Here is a 24,619-nt window from a genome sequence, read left to right as displayed (position 1 = left end):
ACTCCAATACAGTCGATATTTCAACTCGTGTGACTGGGCAAGAGACTCTGTGCATCTACCCGATCTATTCCAGGGCAAGAGACTCTGTGCATCTACCCGATCTATTCCATTCACTGGAAAGGATTTTATCTCCAACAGTCCCAACTCGGGTTTAGAAAACCAGAAGAAATACTTTAGATTCTTGACGTTTAAAAGTCTGCATGAACACAGTCGAATAGATCAAACATGTAAACATTTATTATGGCAGGACACAAAATTCACAATCCTTTTGAAAATCTTGAGCATAGATATCTTAAAACTATTCAAATAAGACCCAAAATCTAAAATATGTTTATGGTTCATTCAGGTGGCCATCAAAATAATATTAGTTCAGCTGTTTCTGCAGCAGAATAAAAGCAACATTTGAGCATGATAAAATACAAGCCACCACGGAAGGAATAAGAACACTGATTAGCTATAAAAGTACTAGTTTTGTGAAACTTTTTATTGGTTAATGGAACTTTAATTAAGTTTAGTACTTGTGCCCAATGTGTCATTTATTTAGTCATATCAATTTTTCTGCAAGATCGAACATTAAACTTAATTGGTCTTCAGTGGGGTGTGTATAGCAGCAGCCACCACAATAAAATTACTGTAGATAAACCATCACAGATAAGCTCAATTCATCCGTATTCATTCTTGCTTTATCTCTGCACAACATCTCCTGCTACAGTCAGGGAAGACAAAATCCTTTAAAAAAAAAATAGCACTCTAGAAAACTCATGGGTCACTTCCTCATACTTTGCACAGCTTCTGATTTAGTTGGTTAATAAAATACAAAGTGATATAATACTCAGTGCTCTAGTGATTCATATATAATTACAACACACAGTAAACTGAGGAAATGCCACCCTGCCCTGGGTTACATTGCCATTTGTGTAAACACAATGTGTAAGAAAGAACCGCAGATGCTGGTTTAAAACATAGACACAAAATGCTGGAGTAACTCAGCAGGACAGGCAGCATCTCTGGAGAGAAGGAATGGATGACGTTTCAGGTCGAGACCCTTCTTCAGACTCAACGTCACCCATTCCTTCTCTCTAGAGATGCTGCCTGTCCCGCTGAGTTACTCCAGCTTCTTGTGTCCACCTTGTATGTAGACAAAATATCCGGTGCCCATCCAAACTTGTGACAAGTGCCTCCTGATCTGCCCCCATCTATACAGAAGCTACACCGTGGGAGGCTGTAATCGTGCGTTAGCCGCAGTGCAACTCTAACTTGGCGCCAACGTCGCTTTTGGATCCACCGCTTCATGTTTGGGGAAGGCAAGTGCCCTTGCTCGTTGCTAGTTATACGTTGGTAACTTCGACAAGGATAAGGCGACTGCATGCAGAGAGCTCTCATTTAGCCGTCTTGTGGCAAGGTGCACTAGCAAGCGGAATTGTTCTGTCGACCCTGTCACCGATGCCTGTGAAATTTGGAACTGCTTAGCAAGTAGAATCCAATTAAGTGCCTTTGCATGCAGAGCAAGTTGTTACTTAGGCAGTTGTTCCCAAGTGCTTCATCAATGCTTGACTGAGTAGGAGCAGAGTTTGCAGAAAATATCAGAAGCTCCCAAAGTTAAATTCAGTCCAACTAATCGGACGGGAGACACTTTGTGCATGACCCAAACACTTACATTTACAATAATCCAGGAAGAACAGCAGAAAACTGTGCAAGGCAAACATTTGTTCTAGTTTAAAAAATATAAGACTGTACAATTTAAAGTTACAAGAAGTGACAGTGCAAACGCTCCGTTCTGGCACACTAGCCCTTCCAGAAACTATCCTGGGTCTCCAGGCCCCGTTCACATGGGAGTGCAAACAAAACAATGGCTGGATAAAATGTTTCTACTAGAATTGTTCAAAGGGTAAAATTCCAGCAAGTCCGAGCGTGACTCTGAAGAAAGGCAGGTCATGTGATCACGTGTGCGCCATTTCAAGTTCCTCCAGTTGGCCTTTATGTATACGATATCTGGCAAGATCTTTTCTGGTAACGATCCCAATCACCTACATGCAAAATATTTAGCACGTCAATTTTGGCAAATTAAATCAGTTGCATAACACACAGCTGCTCCTGATGTAGAGAGTCATGCAGCACAGAGCCAGGTTCCTCAGCCCCACTAGTTCAGCATCTTGCAGTAGTATGGTTTAGATACTCACCCCATTGCTTCCATCACAGATGACCAGGTGCCGCAAGCCAAGAGTACGGAATAATCTGAAGACTCTTGGCAGAGACGCCTCCTGTAACAAAAAAAACGCACACATCGAATTGTTAGTTGTAAACTTACTGTTGAATTTGTCAACTTCTTAACATCTTTACGTTGAAATTGTGTATAAACTAATGCACAATGGCACAATTCAGTCTGAAGGAGGGTGCTGACCCAAAACATCACTTAAGATAGACACAAAAAGCTGGAGTAACTCAGCGGGACGGGCGGCATATCTGGAGAAAAAGGACGGGTGACGTTTCAGGTCGAGACCCTTCTTCAGAACTGCTTGAAGTAGGGTCTCGACCTGAAACATCACCCATTCCTTCAGGTATTTATGTCTATCTAAAGTAAATATTGTTCCCTGACAGATTGAAAATGGAGAATTCATAATAGGAATTTAGAAAATGGCAGAAAACTTTGAAGTTGATTTCTACTCGACAAAAGAAACTGAAAATGTTCCAATGTCAGAGTATCAGGGAGCAAAGATAATGCGGATTGGTAGGTGAAGAAGTTACAGCAATTATTGTCAGCCGAAATCTTAGGGTTTGAAAAGAAGTAACATGGTGGGTGCATTGGATGTGACCATTCAGAATCCCCTAGGTTGTGGAAAGGTCCCAGTCGAGTGAAAGACTGGGAATGTAAACCCTTGAAAACGTAGGTCAAAAGGCAGGAGTGCGAAGGCTGAAGAGGGCCAGGCATGGAGAGGGACGCAGACAATAGGTGCAGGAGTAGGCCAATCAGCCCTTGGAGCCAGCACCGCCATTCAATATGATCATGGCTGATCATCCTAAATCAGTACCCCGTTCCTGCCTTCTCCCCATATCCCTTGATTCCCTTACCCCTAGGGGCCTTATTTAACTCTCTTGAAAACACCCACATAAATACCTGGAGTAACTCAGCGGGACAGGTAGCATCTCTGGAGAGAAGGAATGGGTGACCCTTAAGAGATGCGGCCTGTCCCGTGAGTTACTCTGGCATTTTGTGTCTACGGTTTAAACCAGCATCTGCATCTCCTTCCTAAACAATATTTTGTTTAGTCTCCGAAGACATGAGGGACTGCACAACGCTAGAAAATTAAACAGCTGGAAGACCTCAGTGGGTCAAGCAGCATCTGTGGAAGCATAGGGATAGCTGAGACCCCGCAGCAAGACAGAGTGCGCAGGGAAGGTGGACAGTTTATAGATACTAGAAGGAGGGGTGGGAGAGAGTGGCAGGTGGAAGCAGAGGAGGGGAGATGATGGGCAGATGGAGCAAGGTGGGGAGAGGCAAGGAAGGAGGAGAGGGCTGGATTTCAAAAATATTCACCAGCTGCGCATAATTCCACTCATTATATGGGGCGCAGACAGTTTCAAGTTCTTACTTTAGGGACAAGCAATGCAGCGGCACAAAGAGCAACAACCAAATCTATTCCAAGTGTAAGGAGTGAGCTATGATCAAAGATCACATTTTATAGCTCAAATACTAAATTATATATCAGAATATTGACCTGAACAAAAGTGTAAGATACAACAGAGTAGAAGTTATGCTCCATAGAAAACCCAAATATAATGTATCTTGACTGTCAATGTAGGATCAGCAACTTAAACAAAGCACCATGTTATCAAATGGACAAAACTTTGTATAACCCAGCTTCCATCCTCCCCCCCCCCCCCCCACCCACCCACATCAGTCTGAAGAAAGATTCCACTCTAAAATGTACCTATCCATGTTCTCCACAGATGCTGCCTGACCCACTGAGTTACTCCAGCACTCTGTGAAACGTCACCTATCCATGTTCTCCACAGATGCTGCCTGACCCACTGAGTTACTCCAGCACTCTGTGAAACGTCACCTGTCCATGTTCTCCACAGATGCTGCCTGACCCGCTGAGTTACTCCAGCACTCTGTGAAACGTCACCTATCCATGTTCTCCACAGATGCTGCCTGACCCGCTGAGTTACTCCAGCACTGTGTGAAACGTCACCTATCCATGTTCTCCACAGATGCTGCCTGACCCGCTGAGTTACTCCAGCACTCTGTGTTTTTTGTACATCACAATGTCAATGAAGCATGAAAAAGGGCGGGGTTGAAAGAGGACCAGACGGCAGCATTTGAACGTTACTCACCCCAGGCACACTGTAGGGCGTGGGGTTGATGAACTCGGTCAGGTCCACGGTACAATGGCGCTCGTCTTGCGACACGTGGATGGACTGGATGGGTGGAAACCGCGGGTAAGCATCGCGGAAATCCTTCAGTTGGAGCTTCCTTTGGGTCAGGTTGGAGTTTGCTCTTTCCACAAACACCTGAAATAGTCAAGAGTCAAAGTAAGGCCAAGTGCTTCACCTGGCAGCTGGGGGAACATTTCCATCCTCTATACTCACTCTCTCTCCCACTCTGTACAATAATCACACATTTGATATCCAACTCGCAACACCATTTCCTAATTGACATCTTAATCCATGACTAAGGGCCTGTCCCACTTTCATGACCTAATTCACGACCTCTGCCGGGTTTGCCCTTGACTCATACTCGCAGCATGGTCGTCACGAGGTCGTAGGTAGGGTCGTAGCTGGCCGTGATGCTAGTCGTAGGTACTCGTGGCATCAAGTAGGTCGGGGCGTTTTTTCTAGCATGATGAAAAATGTCCACGAGTAAAAAAGGTCGTGAATTAGGTTGTGAAAGTGGGACAGGCCCTTTAACATGTCCATTCACAAGAATACTTCAATAAGATGAATTACAGTTATAACAATCCTGAAGAATGTATGGAGAGTCATACAGCATGGAAACAGGCCCTTCGGCCCAACTCGCCCATGCCCACCAAATTGCCCCATCTTAGCTCGCCCATGCCCCCCAAATTGCCCCATCAAATTGCCCCATCTTAGCGGGTTTGCTCCTCAAGTTGCAAGCAAATCTTTCCCTTCTCACCGTAAACCTATGCCCTATAGTTCCTGCTTCCCCTACCCTGGGGAAAAGATTATGTTCAATCACACTATGTATTTATATACCTGCTTTTATACACCTCTATTAGATCAGTCCTCAACCTCAGTCCCAGTTTGCCCAACCTGTCCCTACAACTCAGGCCTTCAAGTCCTGGCCATCTTTCCACATTACTTCACAAACAAATCAACATATTGTTAGCATTTCTTTTTTGATTAGATTCACTTCAAAGATTACCTTGTGTTTTAGGAGAACAATTAGCTGGGATCGTAAAATTAATCCGCATAGTCTTCCAACATTATCGTATTCAGGCTAAAAAGTGAAAGTATTTCATACTTATATAGTGTCATATGTGGAGATTTGAATTAGTAAACTAGAACAGTAGTTTGAGATACGTTGTATTACCAACAGTAATCCCACCAGGGGGCGCTGCACGATGGCAGCTTCGCCAACAGTCTGTCTGTCTTTGTCTTTGGTATTTTTAGTGTTTTAAAAGTTTGTGTAAATGTTCTGTGGTCTGTTTTATGTGGGGGGGGGGGGGGGACTTTTTTCAGTCTCTTACCGTGCCGGAGATGCAATTGTTTTCCGGATCGTATCTCCGGTCGCTCTGCGGCCTAACATCATGGAGCTGGCGGCCTTGCTTGAGATGGACTTTGAGCCCCACCGTGGGACTGTGGACTTACCATCGGAGCCGATCCCTTGTCTGGGATCGACGCTCCAAAGCCTGCAGATTTCACCATCGAGGAGCTCGCAGTCTCGGGTAGAGACCGATGTCGGGAAGCTACAAACGACGCAGGTTTCGGCCAGCCCCGACCCGGGGTCAGATCGCCCGGCGCGGGGAAGCTGAGATTCCCCCCCGATGCAGGAGTTTGATCACCCCGAGACGAAGGTCCAAACGCTGCCGGCTAAGGGAGCCAAGATCACCCCATCAACGGAAGCTCGAGGCTCGAGACCCCGGGAGAACAAAGAAGGGAAGAGATTAAACTTTCATCACAGTGAGGAGTGTGGAGGAGTCACTGTGGTGGATGTTCATGTTAAAACGTATTTTGTGTGTTTTGCTGCTTTTTATTGGCGTGACTGTATGGCAAATGAAATTCCTCGTATGTTGCAAAAGATACTTGGCTAATAAAGTATGATTATGATTATTACTCACTTTACCTCTCCAGCTTTGGAGTATTTTATGAGAAACAGTAAGGATATAGTTTGTGAACACAATACTAGATTATACATGTGTACTGTTTCAGTAAAATGGCAATGGGTACAGAAAGGTTATTAAATAACCAACTGGAGGAGGCCCAGGACAGAAAGTTCGGATTTGGAATGGGAGGGGGAGTTGAAGTGCTGAGCCACCGGGAGATCAGGTTGGTTATTGCGAACCGAGCGGAGATGTTCGGCGAAGCGATCGCCAAGCCTACGCTTGGTCTCACCGATGTAGAGCAGCTGACATCTAGAGCAACGGATGCAATAGGTGGGGTTGGAGGAAGTGCAGGTGAACCTCTGCCGCACCTGGAAAGACTGCTTGGGTCCTTGAATGGAGTCAAGGGGATAGGTAAAGCGACAAGTGAAGCATTTCTTGCGGTTGCAAGGGAAAGTGCCCGGAGAGGGGGTGGTTCAGGTGGGAAGGGACGAATTGACCAGGGAGTTCCAGAGGGAAAAGGGTTCTAAAAAAAGGTTATTTCTTCAGAGAAAGGGCAGAGAAATGCAAGATGGTTATTCTGCGGCTCCAGTCACCACCTCCCTGGCATCACAAAGGTGCTCATTCACTATCACAATGAGAGGATCAGAATGAGAAGTTGCCAGGGTGGGGATGGGAGGGAGGCAAGCCACAGATGTTGAACACTTGCAAGAGTTTAACACAATTTGAAAAGGGGTTATTTAGATCACACAGAGATGTTGACAACTGCATACTAATTACACAAATTAACAAAAGATCTCAACAATACATTTAATAAAGCTTTTTGCTTGTTCTAAGGATGAAGATTCTCTTTCAATGTGGGATGTGGCTCTATTCTATACCAGGCACTCTACATGTTACGCTGTTTCAGAAATCTTAACACTGGTCCCATCACAATTGGAGAACGTTGTCATCAAGGTTTTTCTGTTACCTTCTGGCCACATTTAGGATCATTGCCATCCACCTGTTTACATTCCTGGCCTAGCTTGTGAGGACCAAAATCTACATATTTTCCTATTTACGATGATTACCTCGTGATTCTCGTCAACCACTGGAAATCCATTGTGGTTGGTAGTTGTGTCACTCAGGAGGTCCACAATACGCCCCACCTTCTCCACACGTTTGAAACAAGTGACTGGGTAACTCATCACTTCACTACAATCAAATGAAATATTGGGTGTTAACGTACGCGTTCATTAAAAACTTAGTTGTGCAACACAATTCACCTTAAATATCAAACCCTGTCCTTGAAATTAATGCCAGTGACATTTTAATTTCCAGTACTATGGAGTACAAAGTAAATAACGAATAATAAATGAATAAGGGTATCTTTATAGACAAAAGTGCTGGAGAAACTCAGTGGGTGCGGCAGCATCTATGGAGCAAAGGAAAGACAACGTTTCGGGCCAAAACCCATCTTCAGTCTGAAGAAGGGTTTCGGCCCGAAATGTTGCCTATTTCCTTCGATCCATAGATGCTGCCGCATCCGCTGAGTTTCTCCAGCACTTTTGTCTACCTTCGATTTTCCAGCATCTGCAGTTCCTTCTTGAACAAGGGTATCATTATAATTGATGGACACAAAAATCTGGAGTAACTCAGCGTGTCAGGCAGCATCTGTGGAGAACATGGATAGGTGACGTTTCACAGAGTGCTGGAGTAACTCAGCGGGTGAGGCAGCATCTGTGGAGAACATGGATAGGTGACGTTTCACAGAGTGCTAGAGTAACTGAGCGGGTCAGGCAGCATCTGTGGAGAACATGGATAGGTGACGTTTCACAGAGTGCTAGAGTAACTCAGCGGGTCAGGCAGCATCTGTGGAGAACATGGATAGGTGACGTTTCACAGAGTGCTGGAGTAACTCAGTGGGTCAGGCAGCATCTGTGGAGACCATGGATAGGTGACGTTTCGGGTTGTGACCCTTCTTCAGACGGATTGTTGGATTGTAGCTCCCCCTACAATCAGTCTAAAGAAGGGTCCTGACCCGAAACGTCACGTGTCCATGTTCTCTAGAGATGCTGCCTGACCCGCTGAGTTACTCCAGCACTCTGTGTCTACCTTTTGTATAAACCAGCATCTGCAGTTCACTTTTATTATATTTTTATAATTGATTAGGTAATTGTACATTAGAGCCATAACTGAGAGCTCTCTCAATGAGATAGGAGTAACGCTTATGGAAAGGACGAAGTGGGAAATCTTACCGTGCAGTTAAAGTGTGAGATTTCTCAGGAGGTTCCCATCCAAGGAAAGGGACACTCTGCAGCTTGATGTGAATGTCATACAGACCCTAGAAACACAAACAAGCTACTTGTTAAACTTTAATTTATATACAGCCCAATTCTAATTTACATTAATATAGCTCAATGTAAAATTAGATTACCGAGTTAAATCACTGACTCAGTTTGTTTAGGATTTACATACATACTGTCAAAGCTGATCTCTTTCTGCAATGGTTTCCAAAGCTAATACAAAGTACTGCAAATATTGCAAATGGGTAGTAAACCCAAATTATAGGGACATTCAGGTCAGGCTAATTCTAGGGGATGAATTAGGCCGTCTGTTCAAGAAACGCCAGACTGTTCAGGTGTATGTTGCTTGGAGCTTAGAAGAATGAGGGGTGACCTTATACAAATATACAAGATCGCAAGGGAGATGGACAGGGGAGATGTTTAAGAAAGAACTGCAGATGCTGGAAAAATCGAAGGTAGACTAAAATGCTGGAGAAATTCAGCAGGTGAGGCAACATCTATGGAGCGAAGGAATATATTCCTTCGCTCCATAGATGTTGCCTCACCTGCTGAGTTTCTCTAACATTTTCGTCTACCTTGGACAGGGGAGGGTGAGATGTGGCCATTAGTGTGAGTGTCACCATCAAGGGACAAAGCTCCAAAATAAGGGGCCAGGCATTTAAAAGTGTGGTATATAGAAATATCTTCTCTGAGGGTGGTGAATCTGTGCAATTCACACTGACCAACCAGTCCCATTAGCCTGCATTTGGTCCAGCACCCTCTAATCCCACAATATGCTCTGGACTAGGAAATCCAGAGAGCTGGATAAATGATTTAGACACAGGAGTTGAAATATCTACTGTATTGGAGTATAGAAGTTGGGAGGTCATGTTGCAGTTGTATAAGACGTTGGTGAGACCGCATTTAGAATATTGCATTCAGTTCTGGGCACCATGTTATAGGAAAGATATTGTCAAGCTTGAAAGGGTTCAGAAAAGATTTACCAGGATGTTGCCAGGACTAGAGGGTGCTACAGTGAGAGGTTGAGGAGGCTGGGTCTCTATTCCATGGAGCGCAGGAGGATGAGGGCGGATCTCATAGAGCTGTACAAAATCATGAGAGGAATAGATCGGGTAGATGCACAGAGTCTCTTGCCCAGAGTAGGGGAATCGAGGACCAGCGGACATAGGTTCAAGGTGAAGGGAAAAAGATTTAATAGGAATCCGAGGGGTAACTTTTCCACACAATGGGTGGAGGGTGTATGGAACGAGCTGCCAGAGGAGGTAGTTGAGGCTGGGACTATCCCATCATTTAAGATGTTAGACAGGTACATGGATAGGACAGGTTTGGAGGGATATGGACCAAACGCAGGCAAGTGGGACTAGTGTAGCTGGGACATGTTGGCCAGTGTGGGCGAGTAGGGGACAAGGGCCTGTTTCCACACTGTATCACTCTCTCTCTCTCTCTCTCTCTATCTCTATGCCAATTGGAGAAAGCTACTTGGTTGATCAACAATAAGAAATTGGCAATGAATGCTTGCCACGCCACAGACACACTCAGGCATTAAGGGAAAAATGGGAATGATAATGACTTTAATTAATAAAACCTGTAAGCTGCAAGTGAACAAAATAAATATTTAGCAAGGCAAATCATTAATGAAGCTGTTAACTTCACAACAAATATATGGCGGGAACTATTAATTAATTTCACACAATCAACATCAGTACTGTTTTGTTTTTAAACATAACATAACTAATAGGCCACACTTTCCAATTTTCAATTAGGTGATTTTACTTCATTTAAACAGAAAAACTGTCAATTGTTCTTCAGCACTTTCTTAACAAACCCCAAGCTGAAACTTTGGAAGCAAGACAAATTCACTATTTACTGCCATAGAGGATACAGCAGCAAGAACGTTCGGTCAGCTTTCCCTGTGCATTTTATAAATAAAAACAAACCTGCTTTAAATGTGTCTTTGAATCAAAGAATTTTCTGCTTCAACTCTTTGGTGAATTCACACACATTCTCCCGCTCTAATCTTCCCCCTTCAAGTATTTATCCAAGTCTTCTTTGAACATTTAGTTTATTTTAGTGTATTGTCACGTGTACCGACAGGTACAGTGAAAAGCTTTTGTTGCGTGCTATCCAGTCAGCAGAAGTTAATAATAATAATGGATGGGATTTATATAGCGCCTTTCTAATACTCAAGGCGCTTTACATCGCATTATTCATTCACTCCTCAGTCACACTCGGTGGTGGTAAACTACTTCTGTAGCCACAGCTGCCCTGGGGCAGACTGACGGAAGCGTGGCTGCCAATCTGCGCCTACGGCCCCTCCGACCACCACCAATCACTCACACACATTCACACACAGGCAAAGGTGGGTGAAGTGTCTTGCCCAAGGACACAACGACAGTATGCACTCCAAGCGGGATTCGAACCGGCTACCTTCCGGTTGCCAGCCGAACACTTAGCCCATTACATCACCTTCTTTAACCTATTCCAAGCTCAGCAACTTTCAACTGAAAGTGTTTTCCTGAGGTCGTTGTTTAACTGAACAATTAATCCGTGCTCTTCAGTTAAGGAACCTCGGCTTTACTACAGCTTCTCCTTATCTAAGCAGTCAGTACCACTCACAACTTGGAACACTGCCATCAAATTGTTTCCAATGCCCCTGTGCAATGGACAACGACAACAGAGTCAGCATGCACGTGTTGGACAACAACACAGCTTTTCTTATGTCCCTCATTATTGCTGCTATTATATTAAATCTCTTCTGCACTCAACTGAGAAACATTAAATGGAATTTATTTCCCCCCCAAATAGCACCTGCAGAAAAATATTCCAGCTCCCCAAATTATGAGGGAGATTAGTTACAAATAACAACGGCAATTTAGCCAATCAGTATCACTTTTCAACAATTAAAAGTAAAATATACTGGCAATTGATGCTCTTGTCTTTCAACGGTAACGGTGTTTTACTTTTTATGACAGAATCAAGGTCCAGATAAATCACAAGACATTACATAGAAGTAGTGCTGATAAAACTATCATAATTCATAATGAAGTGCCACTTATTTATAGTAATATTGCCTAATAAAACTAATAAACAAAACAGATAGTATTAGAGAAAGAGCAAAGTTACAAGTTGAGAGCCAACATGATGTAATACAGAGGTTTACCTGCATCTCCTCCAACCTCATCTATTGCATCCGCTGCTCTAGATGTCAGCAGATCTATATCGGTGAGACCAAGCGGAGGTTGGGCGATCGTTTCGCCGAACACCTCCGCTCGGTCCGCAATAACCAAGCTGACCTCCCGGTGGCTCAGCACTTCAACTCCCCCTCCCACTCCGTCTCCGACCTCTCTGTCCTGGGTCTCCTCCATGGCCACAGCGAGCAACACCGGAAATTGGAGGAACAGCACCTCATGTTCCGCTTGGGGAGTCTGCATCCTGGGGGCATGAACATCGAATTCTCCCAATTTTGTTAGTCCTTGCTATCTCCTCCCCTTCCTCAGTCCCCCTGCTGTCTCCTCCCATCGTCCAGCCTTCAGGGTCCTCCTCCTTTTTCCTTTCTTGTCCCCGCCCCCCCCCCCACCCCTGATCAGTCTGAAGAAGGGTTTCGGCCCGAAACGTTGCCTATTTCCTTCGCTCCATAGATGCTGCTGCACCCGCTGAGTTTCTCCAGCTTTTTTGTGTACCATGATGTAATGCCTGCCAATGAATGACATGCCAAGGACTGCAGCCAATGCTGCAATATAGAATGCCAGGGAGCGGAGTTAAACTGCTGCACCTCATCAAGTGATCAACAACCACCTTGACAATCCCCCCTCACCCCCTTATGTGAGTGAGATTGATGTTCTCCCCAAGGAGACTATCCCACTCCCAAATATGATCTTTATTTACTTTCACTCGTCAGTACTGGGAGAAGTATTTAATTCAGACTATTGCTGGAGCAGAATTCAGCCCTTGATAGATGGTGTTATTAAAAGCACTGAGGAGCTGGTGTGCGTGTGTGTGATGTCCACATTCTGTCTGCGGCTGCATGGGTCTCTCATAGGTGCCCAGGTCTTCTCCCACACCTCAAAAACATGCAGGCTGCTAGGTTAATTGGCCATTGTAAATTGTCCCTGTCATGTAGGTAGGTGTATGGTAGAAACTGTGAGGTATTGATAAGAATGTGGGGAGAATGGGAATAATTTAGTTTAGCTTAGAGATACAGCGTGGAAACAGGCCCTTCGGCCCACCGAGTCCACGCCGACCAGCGATCCTTGCACATTAACACTATCCTACACCTACTAGGGACAATTTTTACATTCCCCAAGCCAATTAACCTACATACCTGTACGTCTTTGGAGTGTGGGAGGAAACCGAAGATCTCGGAGAAAACCCACGCAGGTCATGGGGAGAACGTACAAACTCTGTACAGAGTGCGCCCGTAGTCGGGATCTAACCCGGGTCTCCGGTGCTGCATTGGCTGTACGGCAGCAACTCTACCGCTGCGCCACCATGACTGCCCTAGATTTACACAGATGGATGTGTGGTGGTCAGTGCAGACTCGGTGGGCCAGGAACCCGATTCCATGCTGTATGACTCCCACTAAACTGCACTATTTTCAGGAGTATACATTTACAATTTAAAAATAAACCAGTTACTAATTTTTAAAGCTTTAAACTCCGATCCTTAAATGGTGAATACATTCCTTCCAAACGGGATGGAAATAGACATTTTATTTACAGTCACAAGCACTGCAATACTTTGTTTATTCACCCGGATGAAAGTCAAACCAGTTCTAATTTAGTCAGAAGTTAAGTCGTGCAGTGCATGCCACTCAATCACAATTGCTTACATTAGGAGATTCTCACACAGAAAGTCATGTATTTTCATGAAATCACTTGTGTTCATTGCATGCACCTTTACATCAGGTAATGTGGATAGCTGGGCATTCATACTGGTTCCCATTACCCCCACAGTGAACTTCTGGAATAGCCACAATATTAATAGAATGGAATTTCAAAAGCCTCCTCCTCATGCTACATACATAGAACATCATGCCCCGCTTTCAAAATATTAAACAGCAAGATAAGAATTAGCAGTTCATGTTTATGTAGTCGCAAGAGAAAATAGTAGGAAAAATTGCAAATCTATACACAGATCTCATTTAAGCTTCCATCGACGCGAACTATTGCTTTGAGGTACAGGTTTGTAGGTTAATTGGCTCGGTAGAAGTGTGAATTGTCCCTAGTGTGTAGAGTACAATGTTAATGTGCGGGGATCGCTGGTCGGTGCGGACTCGGTGGGCCGCAGGGCCTGTTTCCGTGCTGTGTCTCTAAAGGCTATTAAACCTGGCTATTAAACCTGGCTATTAAACCTGGCTATTAAGCCTGGCTATTAAACCTGGCTCGGACAAAACTCTGATTATTAATAACCCATTTTCTGTTATTTGCAGTTTATTTATTCATGTGTGTATATATTTATATTATGGTATATGGACATACTTATCTGTTTTGTAGTAAATGCCTACTATGTTCTGTGTGCAAGGCAATGTTCAAAGCAAGAATTTCATTGTCCTATACAGGGACACATGGCAATAAACTCACTTGAACTTGAACTTGGACTTGAACTAAACTAAACACAGTCATAGCAAGAACATTAAACTTTATCAAATGTGTGAAGTCAGAATTGACCCAGGTCCCTAGAGTTGAGGAAGGCAACAATAGCTTGTGTCGCCACACCAGTCGAATCTGAATCAGACCCACTGCACTGTTTAGTGGGAAGTCACGTTGAAAACAGAAGCATATTACTTCTGCTTTATTTTATTTCCGTTGTTATTTAAATCACAGACAAATTAACCTATGAATTAGAGCTCACCTCCTGGATTCAAGGCTGATAGGATACAACTAGAGTCAGGTCTGAGTCACATTGACTAATGAGAAATTTCAAGTCCAAGGCACAGGATAAACTGGCTCTTTATAAATGAGAAGTGACTGCCCACAAACAGCCAGACTGCTTTCTGTAGTACAGGGAGCAGCTCCTGCTTCTCAGTAGATTAGTAGAGTGTATAACTGCCCAATGTAAACTCAATCATCTGCGGTAGATTTAATGTTTAAGAAAGAACTGCAGATGCTGGTTAAATCGAAGGTAGACACAAAATGCTGGAGTAACTCAGCGGGTGAGTCAGCATCTCTGGAGAGAAGGAATGGGCGAAGGGTCTCGACCCGAAACATCGCCAATTCTGTCTCTCCATAAATGCTGCCTCACCCGCTGAGTTGCTCCAGCATTTTGTGTCTAACTTTGGCAGATTTAAGCCAGGTTGGATACTAGAAATATCTATCCTTAGCCCATGTTTTAATTTTATGTCTGAACATAGCTTTTATTTATTTAAACATCAAGAACTGTAGCAAAATATCCAACTAGCCAATCCCAACTTGCAGTTTCATCTGGCCCTCCAACTCACATCAGTATTTTTTTTATTCAGGGAAACTGCAATTCATCAAACTATGCTGACAATTAAATCCAATCAGCTGCTTCTTTACAAAGTGAGAAAATCACAGCAAAAAATATTCACAGTGTTTATATAATCCGCCCGTAAACGCTTGAAATGTGAAGAAAATGGGCACCTCAATCCAGTAATCGCCAAATATTTTGGCCGTCATCAGCACCAGCATGATGGGCAGACCATACGTCACATTACCAGTCGCCTCCATGATGATGACCGTTAAACTCAGTGTCATCCGTACAATACCTCCTGCCAAAGGAAGCAGAGAGAAGGCAAGTTAGACTGCATCTGGTAGACAAAAGTGCTGGAGAAACTCAGCGGGTGCAGCAGCATCTATGGAGCGAAGGAAATAGGCAACGTTTCAGGCCGAAACCCTTTGGGTTTCGGCCCAAAACGTTGCCTATTTCCTATTGCCCATTTCCTTCGCTCCATAGATGCTGCTGCACCCGCTGAGTTTCTCCAGCACTTTTGTCTACCTTCAATTTTACAGCATCTGCAGTTCCTTCTTAAACACAACAGACTGCATCTGGTGTTCCATGATGACACTGTCCTCTATTAATGTTTGGGACATTTATTTATTTGCCACTGTACTCCACAATGTGAGGTTTGGCTGATGTCTCTAACAGTTTTATTCTTGTTTCTCAGTCTCATAGTGGCTTGTTTGACTTTCATTGACACAACTTTGGTCCTCATGTTGATAAACAGCAATAAAAGTTTCCAATGGTGATGGAAAGACTGGAGGATAAACTAGGTGCTGAGAGCTCTCTTATACCTGCATTAAGGAGGCAATTAAACACACCTGAGCAATTATGGACAATAGACAATAGGTGCAGGAGTAGGCCATTCGGCCCTTCGAGCCAGCACTGCCATTCAAAGTGATCATGGCTGATCATCCACAATCAGGACCCCGTTCCTGCCTTCTACCTATACCCCCTGACTCCGCTATCTTTAAGAGCCCTATCTAGCTCTCTTGAAAGTATCAAGAGAATGCCAGACTCACAACTCTCTGTGTAAAGAAGTGTTTCCTCGTCTCTGTTCTAAATGGCTTGCTCCTTGTTCAATTCAATTTTTAAAATTTTTTTTTCAATTCAATTCAACTTTATTGTCATTGCACAAATACAAGTATGGGTACAACGAAATGCAGTTTAGCGTCAGTCCGTAGTAATAGTGCAATATAGAAATAAAAATACAGAATAAGCAAACAATGTGGACGGAGAGACTGGAGAAATCTATCGGCGGGACTCCGAGTTCAGAAATGTGATAGTGTTGTTGTAGAAGCTGTTCCTCATCCTACTAGTACGAGACCTGAGGCTCCTGTACCGCCTCCCTGATGGGAGGAGGGCAAACAGTCCATGGTTAGGGTGGGAGGGGTCTTTGATGATCTTCCCGGCCCGTCTCAGACACCGTTTTCGGTGGAGGGCATCCATGGCAGGGAGCGGGGCACCGATGATGTACTGAGCGATTTTCACCACCCGTTGTAGTGCCTTCCTGTCTGCTACGGTGCAACTGCTGTACCATACCGTGAAGCAGGTGGTCAGGATGCTTTCGATGGTACAACGGTAAAAGTTGGTCAAGATCTGGGGGGGGACAGGTGAGCTTTCTTGAGCCTCCTCAGGAAGTAAATGCGCTGCTGCGCCTTTTTGATCAGCTTGGAGGTGTTGAGGGACTAGGACAGATCCTCCGAGATATGTACCCCGAGGAATTTGTAGTTGGAGACGCGCTCCACCTCAATCCCGTTTATATGGATGGGGTTATGTCTGCCCCCTATGTTCTTCCTGAAGTCAACAATAATTTCCTTTGTCTTCTTGGAGTTGAGGACGAGGTTGTTGTTGGCACACCAGGTTGTCAGGTGCTGGACCTCATCCCTGTAGGCTGACTCGTCGCTGTCACTGATCAGTCCTACCACCGTGGTGTCGTCGGCAAATTTAATGATGGCGTTGGAGCCATTCTTAGGGATGCAGTCATGGGTGAAGAGGGGGTAGAGGAGAGGGCTGAGCACACAGCCCTGTGGCACGCCGGTGTTCAGTGTTATAGTGGAGGAGGTGAGGTTGTTGACCCTAACAGACTGTGGTCTGTTGGTGAGGAAATCCAGTGTCCAATTGCAGAGGGAGGTGAAGATGCCAAGTCCGCTGAGTTTGGTGATCAAGCTGGCAGGGATGACAGTGTTAAAGGCGGAGCTGAAATCAATGAACAGCAACCTGATGTAGGTGTTATTGCTGTCCAGGTGGGTCAGGGCAGAGTGTAGGGCCGCCGATATGGCGTCCTCTGTAGACCTGTTGGTCCGGTAGGCAAACTGATGGGGGTCCAGTGTGGGGGGGGAGGCTGGCTTTGAGGTGAGCCAAGATCAGCCGCTCAAAGCACTTTGCAATGACAGGGGTGAGTGCCACTGGGCGGAAATCGTTGAGACTCCCTGTAGCTGATTGTTTGGGCACTGGCACAATGGTTGATGTCTTGAGGCAAGTGGGGACAGTGACAGATTGAAAATGTCAGTGAAGACCAGGGATAGTTGTCCAGCACATGCCTTGAGCACCTGCCCGGGGATGCCATCGGGGCCGGCAGCTTTGCGCTCATTCACCTTGCTCAGTGCATCTTGTACAGCAGAGGTGGAGAGACTGAGGGGTTGTTCATTCGGGGGTGGAGCAACTTTGATGGCTGGAGTTTTGTTGTCCCCGGTCAAAGCGAGCATAGAAATGGTTTAGCTCGTCAGGAAGGGAGGCGTTGTCTGGGGGGGGGGGGGGGGGGTGTTAACTTTCTGGTAATCGGCAATGGATTTGATTCCTTGCCACATGCGCCTGGGGTCGGAGTTGTTTTGGAAATGCTCCTCAATCCGCCGTTTGTGATTGAGTTTAGCATTCCTAATTCCCTTTTTCAGATTGGCCCTGGATGAGCTGTATCCCTCAGCGTTGCCAGATCTGAAAGCGGCATCGCGAGCCTTCAGCAGGAGTCTGACCTCCCTGCTCATCCATGGCTTCTGGTTAGGGAAGGTCTTTATCTCTTTGTGGGTAGTGACGTTATCAGTGCAGAATTTTATATAGTCCAAAACTGTTGAGGTGTATGAGTTGATGTCCACTTGGGAGTTAAAGGTGGCCTGGGTGGCAAACAGACTCCAGTCTGTTTGCTGAAACTGTTCCTGTAAAACAGAGACAGCCCCCTCAGGCCCAACCTTCACTGTCCTCACGGTAGGTTTCACACGTCTGATCAGAGGTGTGTATTTGGGGAGCAGGAACAGAGAGAGGTGGTCAGACTGACCAAGGTGGGGGAGGGGGAGGGCTTTGTAGGCTTCAGTAATATTAGTATATACTAAGTCCAGAATATTGTTTCCTCTGGTTGGGCAGGAAACATGCTGATGGAACCTGGGGAGTACAGTTTTAAGGTTGGAGTGGTTGAAATCACCCGCAACAATAAATGCCCCCTCTGGCTGTGCAGTTAGTTGTTTGCTGATAGCAGCTTGCAGCTCTTCCATTGCTAGCCTGGCATTAGCGTCCGGGGGTACATAGACTGCAGTGATAACAGTCGATGTGAATTCTCTGGGCAGATAGAAGGGCCTGCACTTCTGGGCAGATAGAAGGGCCTGCACTTATTACAAAGACCTGTGAAGCAATGTGTCCCAAACATTATGGTGCCCTGAAATGGGGGGGACGGGGGGGACGGGGGGGACTATGTATAAACACAGCTGTAATTTCTACATGGTGAAACCAAAATGTATAAAAATGGCCTTTATTAAATTCTGACAATGTGCACTTTAACCACATTTGATTTATTTTATTCTAAGATTGATCATGGCTGATCATCCAGAATCAGTACCCCGTTCCTGCTTTCTCCCCACATCCCTTGATTCCGTTAGCCCCAAGAGCTAAATCTAACTCTCTCTTGAATATACCGTCCGCTTTGGATACTGTCTGACTCGGTTACATTCTTCATTTTGTTCTTTCACTCAAAAGTGATCAAAAGGATGCATTTTTCATTCATCTGCTGGAGTCCTTTAGGTTTAGCGCTGCTACCTTGGGAAACTGACGAGTAAAGGGTCGTTAAATGGAACCACTGGGCTGAGGGGCTACTTTCAGTATTCCAAATTCTGTAAGATTATACAAAAGATCTATCAAAATAATGTGTAGGAAGGAACTGTAGATGCTAGTTTAAACTAAAGATAGACACAAAATGCTGGAGTAACTCAGCGCGACAGGGTAGGATCTTTGGAGAGAAGGAATGGGTGATGTTTTGGGTCAAGACCTGAAGATATGTCTCAACCTGAAAGATCACCCATTCCTTCTCACCAGGGATGCTGCCTGCCCTGCTGAGTTACTCCAACTTTTTGTGTCTATCTTCGATCAAATGAATGTTCTCTGTCCAGCTGGCATGCTTGGTTTATGCCAGTAACTGACCCTATACAATGTGGCACCATGGAAATCAATCAATCAGTTTTATTCGTCACATTGCACATAAAGTGCAAGTGAAATGAATTTGCCAGCAGCGGTACAATGAAAAAGAACACACAAAAACACAATAAAAATTTAACACAATGATGAGAAATCTCCCACCGTGAACCCCAATACCAATACTCCTGCCAATACTCCAGTGCAAGTGTGACTTCTTTGAGAATTGTAGGGCTGTAATAGAGATTATCTATTGCTACAGGAAAGACTACACAAAAACACGTCACGTCCTACAGACTGTCAAACTGGGAGTCTGAGCTTTCATACGAGGTGAGTCCACACTTACCGAGCTGAGCTGCTGCCCCCATCAAGGCATATTTCCCTGGGTCGGCCCAAGTCTGCAGATAAGAACAGAATGGCAAACAATCAAAACAACTGCAAAGGCCTAGAGACACAAGAAACTGCACATGCTGGAAACCGGAGCGGAAAACAAAGTGCTGGAGGAACTCAGCAGGTCAGGGATTATGTGCAAACTCCACACAGACTGCTGGGGAGATCAGCGAGTACATGCAAACTCCACACAGAGAGCTGGGGAGATCAGGGAGTACATGCAAACTCCACACAGACTGCTGGGGAGATCAGGGAGTACATGCAAACTCCTAACACAGAGAGGTGGGGAGATCAGGGAGTACATGCAAACTCCACACAGACAGCTGGGGAGATCAGGGAGTAATGCAAACTCCACACAGCCAGCTGGGGAGATCAGAGAGTACATGCAAACACACAGACAGCTGGGGAGATCAGGGAGTACATGCAAACTCCACACAGACAGTAGGGGAGATCAGATAGTATGTGCAAACTCCACACAGACAGCACAGGAGATCAGGGAGAACGTGCAAACTCCACACAGACAGTAGGGGAGATAAGGATCCAGCCCAGATGCTCATTCTGTGAGGCGGCAGCAATATCTGCTGTACCGCTGTAGTGAGCAATAAGAAGTCCTTTTTGGAATCTTTCCCTCAAATTTCAACCAATTAGCTTCAGCTTTAGAGTTTACAGTTTATTGTCACGTGTACCGAGGTACAGTGAAAAGCTTTTGGTGTGTGCTGACCAGTCAGCGGAAAGACTATACATGATTACAATCGATCCATTCACAGTGTACAGATACAGGATAAGGGATTAACGTTTAGTGCAAGGTAAAGCCAGTCTGCATTAGTCCCTCAATATTTTGTTTAGTTTCGAGATACAGCGTGGAAACAGGCCCTTCGGTCCACCGGGCCCGCACTGATCCCCGCACACTAACACTATCCTACACCCACTAGGGACAATTTTTACCAAGCCAATTAACCTGCAAACCTGTACATCTTTGGAATGTGGGAGGAAACCGAAGATCTCGGAGAAAACCCACGCAGGTCATGGGGAGAACGTACAAACTCTGTACAGACAGCACCCGTAGTCAGGATCGAACCCAGGTCTCCGGCGCTGTAGTCGCTGTACGGCAGCAACTCTACCGCTGCGCCACCGTGACTGCCCTAGTATCTCATCAACCAGGGCTCCCTAAACCTGTCAGCTTTATGAAATACCAAAGGTTGACATCGTGTTTGCTACAGTTCAAGATCACGAAGAGCGATTACACTTACAGAGCCTGACGAAATTTTGGAAAGAAATATTCCAAACAATCTTCCCCATGCAGCGCCGATCAGTAAAGACGGAATGAAGATGCCACTGGAGACAGCCAGCCCGTACGTCCAACAGGCCAAGAAAAAGTTACTTAATGTGAACAGGCCCAGAGTCAAAGGGTTGTATGAACCTGCAAACACCACAAATAAAGACTTGTTTTGAATATCAACATTGGATTTTATTTCACTGCAATCAGCTTGCTTGTTAACTGTCAACTAATCAGTCTACTTGATTGATCGAATTCTACTTTTACGTTCTCACAAATATTATAATGTAAATGCAGCGTGTTTGGTAAATCCAAGAGGAAAAACAATCTAACAGTCATTCTAACAGAGGGAAGTCTTGAGGAAGCGGACCCCCATTCCCCACGATTAAAAAGGATGACAGGATTAGAATCGTACACCCGCATTTCACTTTGGGAAGGACTGTGGATGTGGGATCTGCTGCAGGGAAGAGACACTGCTGCAGGCAAACAAGTAAATGAAGGGACAGAAGAAAAGTAATTTTTCCATTTCTTATCTCCCAGCTCCTGTACTAAATATAACACGACCCGCAAAATGCATTCGAATCTCGTTCAGTAATAAATTCACAGAGTTGGATTTTCACAGGCTTGTTTTAAAATGGTTGCCCAAAGCTCCAAAGCTTTTTTCCACGAGTAGTAGCTCTACTCAATAAAAAAAATCTGTAGCCTCCTTTTGTCTGGTATTATATTTAATTCACATGTATAATCGATAATGTTTTAAGTGTCATTCCTAACTGTCACTGTATGTCATGTTGTCACTTGCGGGAGGAGCACCAAGGCAAATTCCTTGTATGTGAATACTTGGCCAATAAACTTATTCATTCATTCAACATGGCCTGGCCACCCGTCATTAAAGGATTCGGCTGTGGCCGTCAAGAAAGTCCATTCTAAAATAAAAATACTAACCCACATGTGTAACACTGCCAACGCCTATTGCTTTCCTTCTGAAGGTGTGTGCTGGGAAGAAGCTGTTCCTTTGTGATATTGGCTTTTATATATGTTGGAGAATTAAAAATTATTAAATGATTGAAAAATGTAGGAAACAGATGGTACCCATTTAGTTATACCCATTTTAAGGGAACTTATTGAAAAAGTAGACACAAAATACTGGAGTAACTCTGTGGGACAGGCAGCATCTCTGGAGAGAAGGCAAGGGTGACGTTTCGGGTAGAGACCCTTCTTCAGACTTCTTGAAAAAGTAGTCCAGTTAGGAGTTATTAACCTTGAACCATTTATCTTACCAATGTTACAGTGCAACAGTTGAATAGATCTTAAAGAAGCATCACAAAATGAACACTGACCTGGAGAATCATGAAACAGACTGCGAACACTTTTTTCAGGAGTGTTAAAGAATGTTGTGGCTATTGCATTGTATTCCCCATCGGGGCAAAACAGCTGAAATTACAAACGTGAAACATATAAAATTATTAAGCGTTTGGACACGCTAGAGTCAGGAAACATGTTCCCGATGTTGGGGGAGTCCAGAACCTAGGGCCACAGTTTAAGAATAAGCAGTAGGCCATATAGAACGGAGATGAGGAAAAACCGTTTTACCAAGAGAGTTGTGAGTCTGTGGAATTATTTGCCTCAGAAGGTTGTGGAGGCCAATTCTCTGGATGCTTTCAAGAGAGTTAGATAGAGCTCTTAAAGATAGCGGAGTCAGGGGATATGGGGAGAAGGCAGGAACGAGGTACTGAATGTGGATGATCACAGTGAATGGCGGTGCTGGCTCAAAGGGCCGAATGGCCTACTCCTGCACCTATTGTCTATTGATATCATTAAGACAGCCAGCAGCTGTCTGTCTTTTCATCTTTTTATTTTTTATTTTAGTTAGTTAAGTGTTTTGTTTGGAGGTCTAGACTTTTTTATGTGGGGGGTGGGGGGGGGGGGGGGGAGGGGGGAAACTACCTTTCAGGGTCCCTACCTGGTCGGAGAGGCAGCTTTTCTCCGGGCTGCAGCTTCGACCCGTCCTCGCGGCCTACCAGCGGGCCTGGAGCGGCGTTTCCTGTCGGGGACCGCCCAGAACCTCGGCTTCGGCGGCGGCACAGCGCTGGAGCGCTATCGCGGAGCGAAGCGGGCGATGCCTTGCCCGGGTCGCCGCGCTGGAGCTCCGGTGAGCTGAAGATCGCTGAGGAAAACATCACGGAGCTGCGGGACTGTGGAGCGACCAGCTGCGGGCGGCGGCGCTGACTTTACACCGGGAGCCTGGGATCTCTAGATGAGATCGCCAGTTGTGGAGCTCCAACCGGCGCGGCCTTGTGGGCTTTGGAAGCCGTGGCCTCCAGTACGGAGGCGGCCGTTCCAGGGTTCCCAGGCCGCTGAGGACTCTCCTGACGCCGGAGCAACATCACCCGGCGAGAACGGCCTGGAACATCGGGCTTCCGTAGAGGCAACTGTGGAGGCCTCAATAGGCCCGACTATAGGTGAACTGGGGTTGGGGACTGGACTTTGTGCCTTCCCTCATAATGGGAACCATTGTGGGGGGATGTTCTTTATGTTTAAAACTCTTATTAATGTTATGTCTGTATTCCTTCTTTATGTGCTGCAAAATAGCAAGAAGCATTTCACTTCACTACACCTAGGTGTATGTGAATGTGACCAATAAAATACCTTTGATACCTTTGATAATGCAGCTGGAATCTTTATAGGATCAACGGCGTCATATGCACGCAGTAAAATCTAGCGAGCCGTTAGGGCAGACATCAACACTATCCTTTCACACACTGTCAGCATGGATCTCCAAGTGAGATCCAGGTAACCTTCTCTTTCCCCAATATCAGCAGTTCCCCCACTGTCTGTCCCCTTCCTCATCTTTCATCCACATCAATAAAGCATCCGCCCACACGGGCAGCGATGGTTCCATCTCCAGCTCCCAGAATATGTCCGCACTTCTCCGTGGCTCTGCCTAACTCTTGTCTCCAAATTAAACCGCAGTATTGCCATAACTTTCTCTGAAAACAATCCTCCCAAAAGAGTTGGTAAGAGTACCAATAAAGTACACACTTTGAGAAGAAACAAAAAGAAACTTACTTGAAGGGGATATTTAATCGGATCTTCTCCAACAGGCTGGCAGTCACTGGTGTACGTGGCATAAATCATGACAAAGGAAACTGTAGCAGTCACGGCTCCAACTACCATCGCCTCAATTACTTGTAGACAAGGACGATGAATGTACCTTTACAGACAAAACAAACACAGGTTAATCTTCCCTTCCATTGACTTGTATTCTATTGTCTGAAGAAGGGTCTTGACCCGAAACATCACCCGTTCCTTCTCTCCAGATACCCCAGCATTTTGTGTCTATCTTCGATTTAAACCAGCATCTGCCGTTCTTTCCTACACGACTTGTATTGATTGCATGTTTGGCAATGTTATCAAAAACCGATTCACCATCATCAGGATTTACTACCATACAAACATATGCAAAGAGACGTTACAGAAAAGAGAGAAAGATAACTTGCGCTATTAAATCAATCCCCCCATGTTGGGGGAGTCCATTT

At 45.2% G+C, this 24,619-nt stretch overlaps 1 protein-coding gene across 2 annotated transcripts in view; it reads right to left on the bottom strand.

The window, feature by feature from the left end:
* Positions 1-215: 215 nt before the first annotated feature.
* Positions 216-24,619, bottom strand: part of clcn7 (chloride voltage-gated channel 7) — a 53,860-nt gene continuing 29,456 nt past the window's right edge. For both annotated transcript variants that reach the window (XM_033041191.1, XM_033041190.1), the window contains exons 15-25: positions 24,150-24,294; positions 22,421-22,514; positions 21,058-21,227; positions 19,764-19,815; positions 15,166-15,293; positions 8,519-8,604; positions 7,352-7,475; positions 5,384-5,458; positions 4,336-4,512; positions 2,181-2,261; positions 216-2,027 (exon numbers count right to left, since the gene is read on the bottom strand). In XM_033041191.1, coding sequence (XP_032897082.1) covers positions 1,941-2,027; positions 2,181-2,261; positions 4,336-4,512; positions 5,384-5,458; positions 7,352-7,475; positions 8,519-8,604; positions 15,166-15,293; positions 19,764-19,815; positions 21,058-21,227; positions 22,421-22,514; positions 24,150-24,294 — 1,219 coding nt within the window. In that variant the 3' untranslated portion in view covers positions 216-1,940. The remainder of the gene's footprint in view (positions 2,028-2,180; positions 2,262-4,335; positions 4,513-5,383; positions 5,459-7,351; positions 7,476-8,518; positions 8,605-15,165; positions 15,294-19,763; positions 19,816-21,057; positions 21,228-22,420; positions 22,515-24,149; positions 24,295-24,619) is intronic.

Source organism: Amblyraja radiata, chromosome 22, assembly GCF_010909765.2.
Source record: "Amblyraja radiata isolate CabotCenter1 chromosome 22, sAmbRad1.1.pri, whole genome shotgun sequence".
NCBI lineage: Eukaryota > Metazoa > Chordata > Chondrichthyes > Rajiformes > Rajidae > Amblyraja > Amblyraja radiata.
Note: the sequence above shows the minus strand (reverse complement) of the source record. Positions and strands in the feature narration are given on the sequence as shown.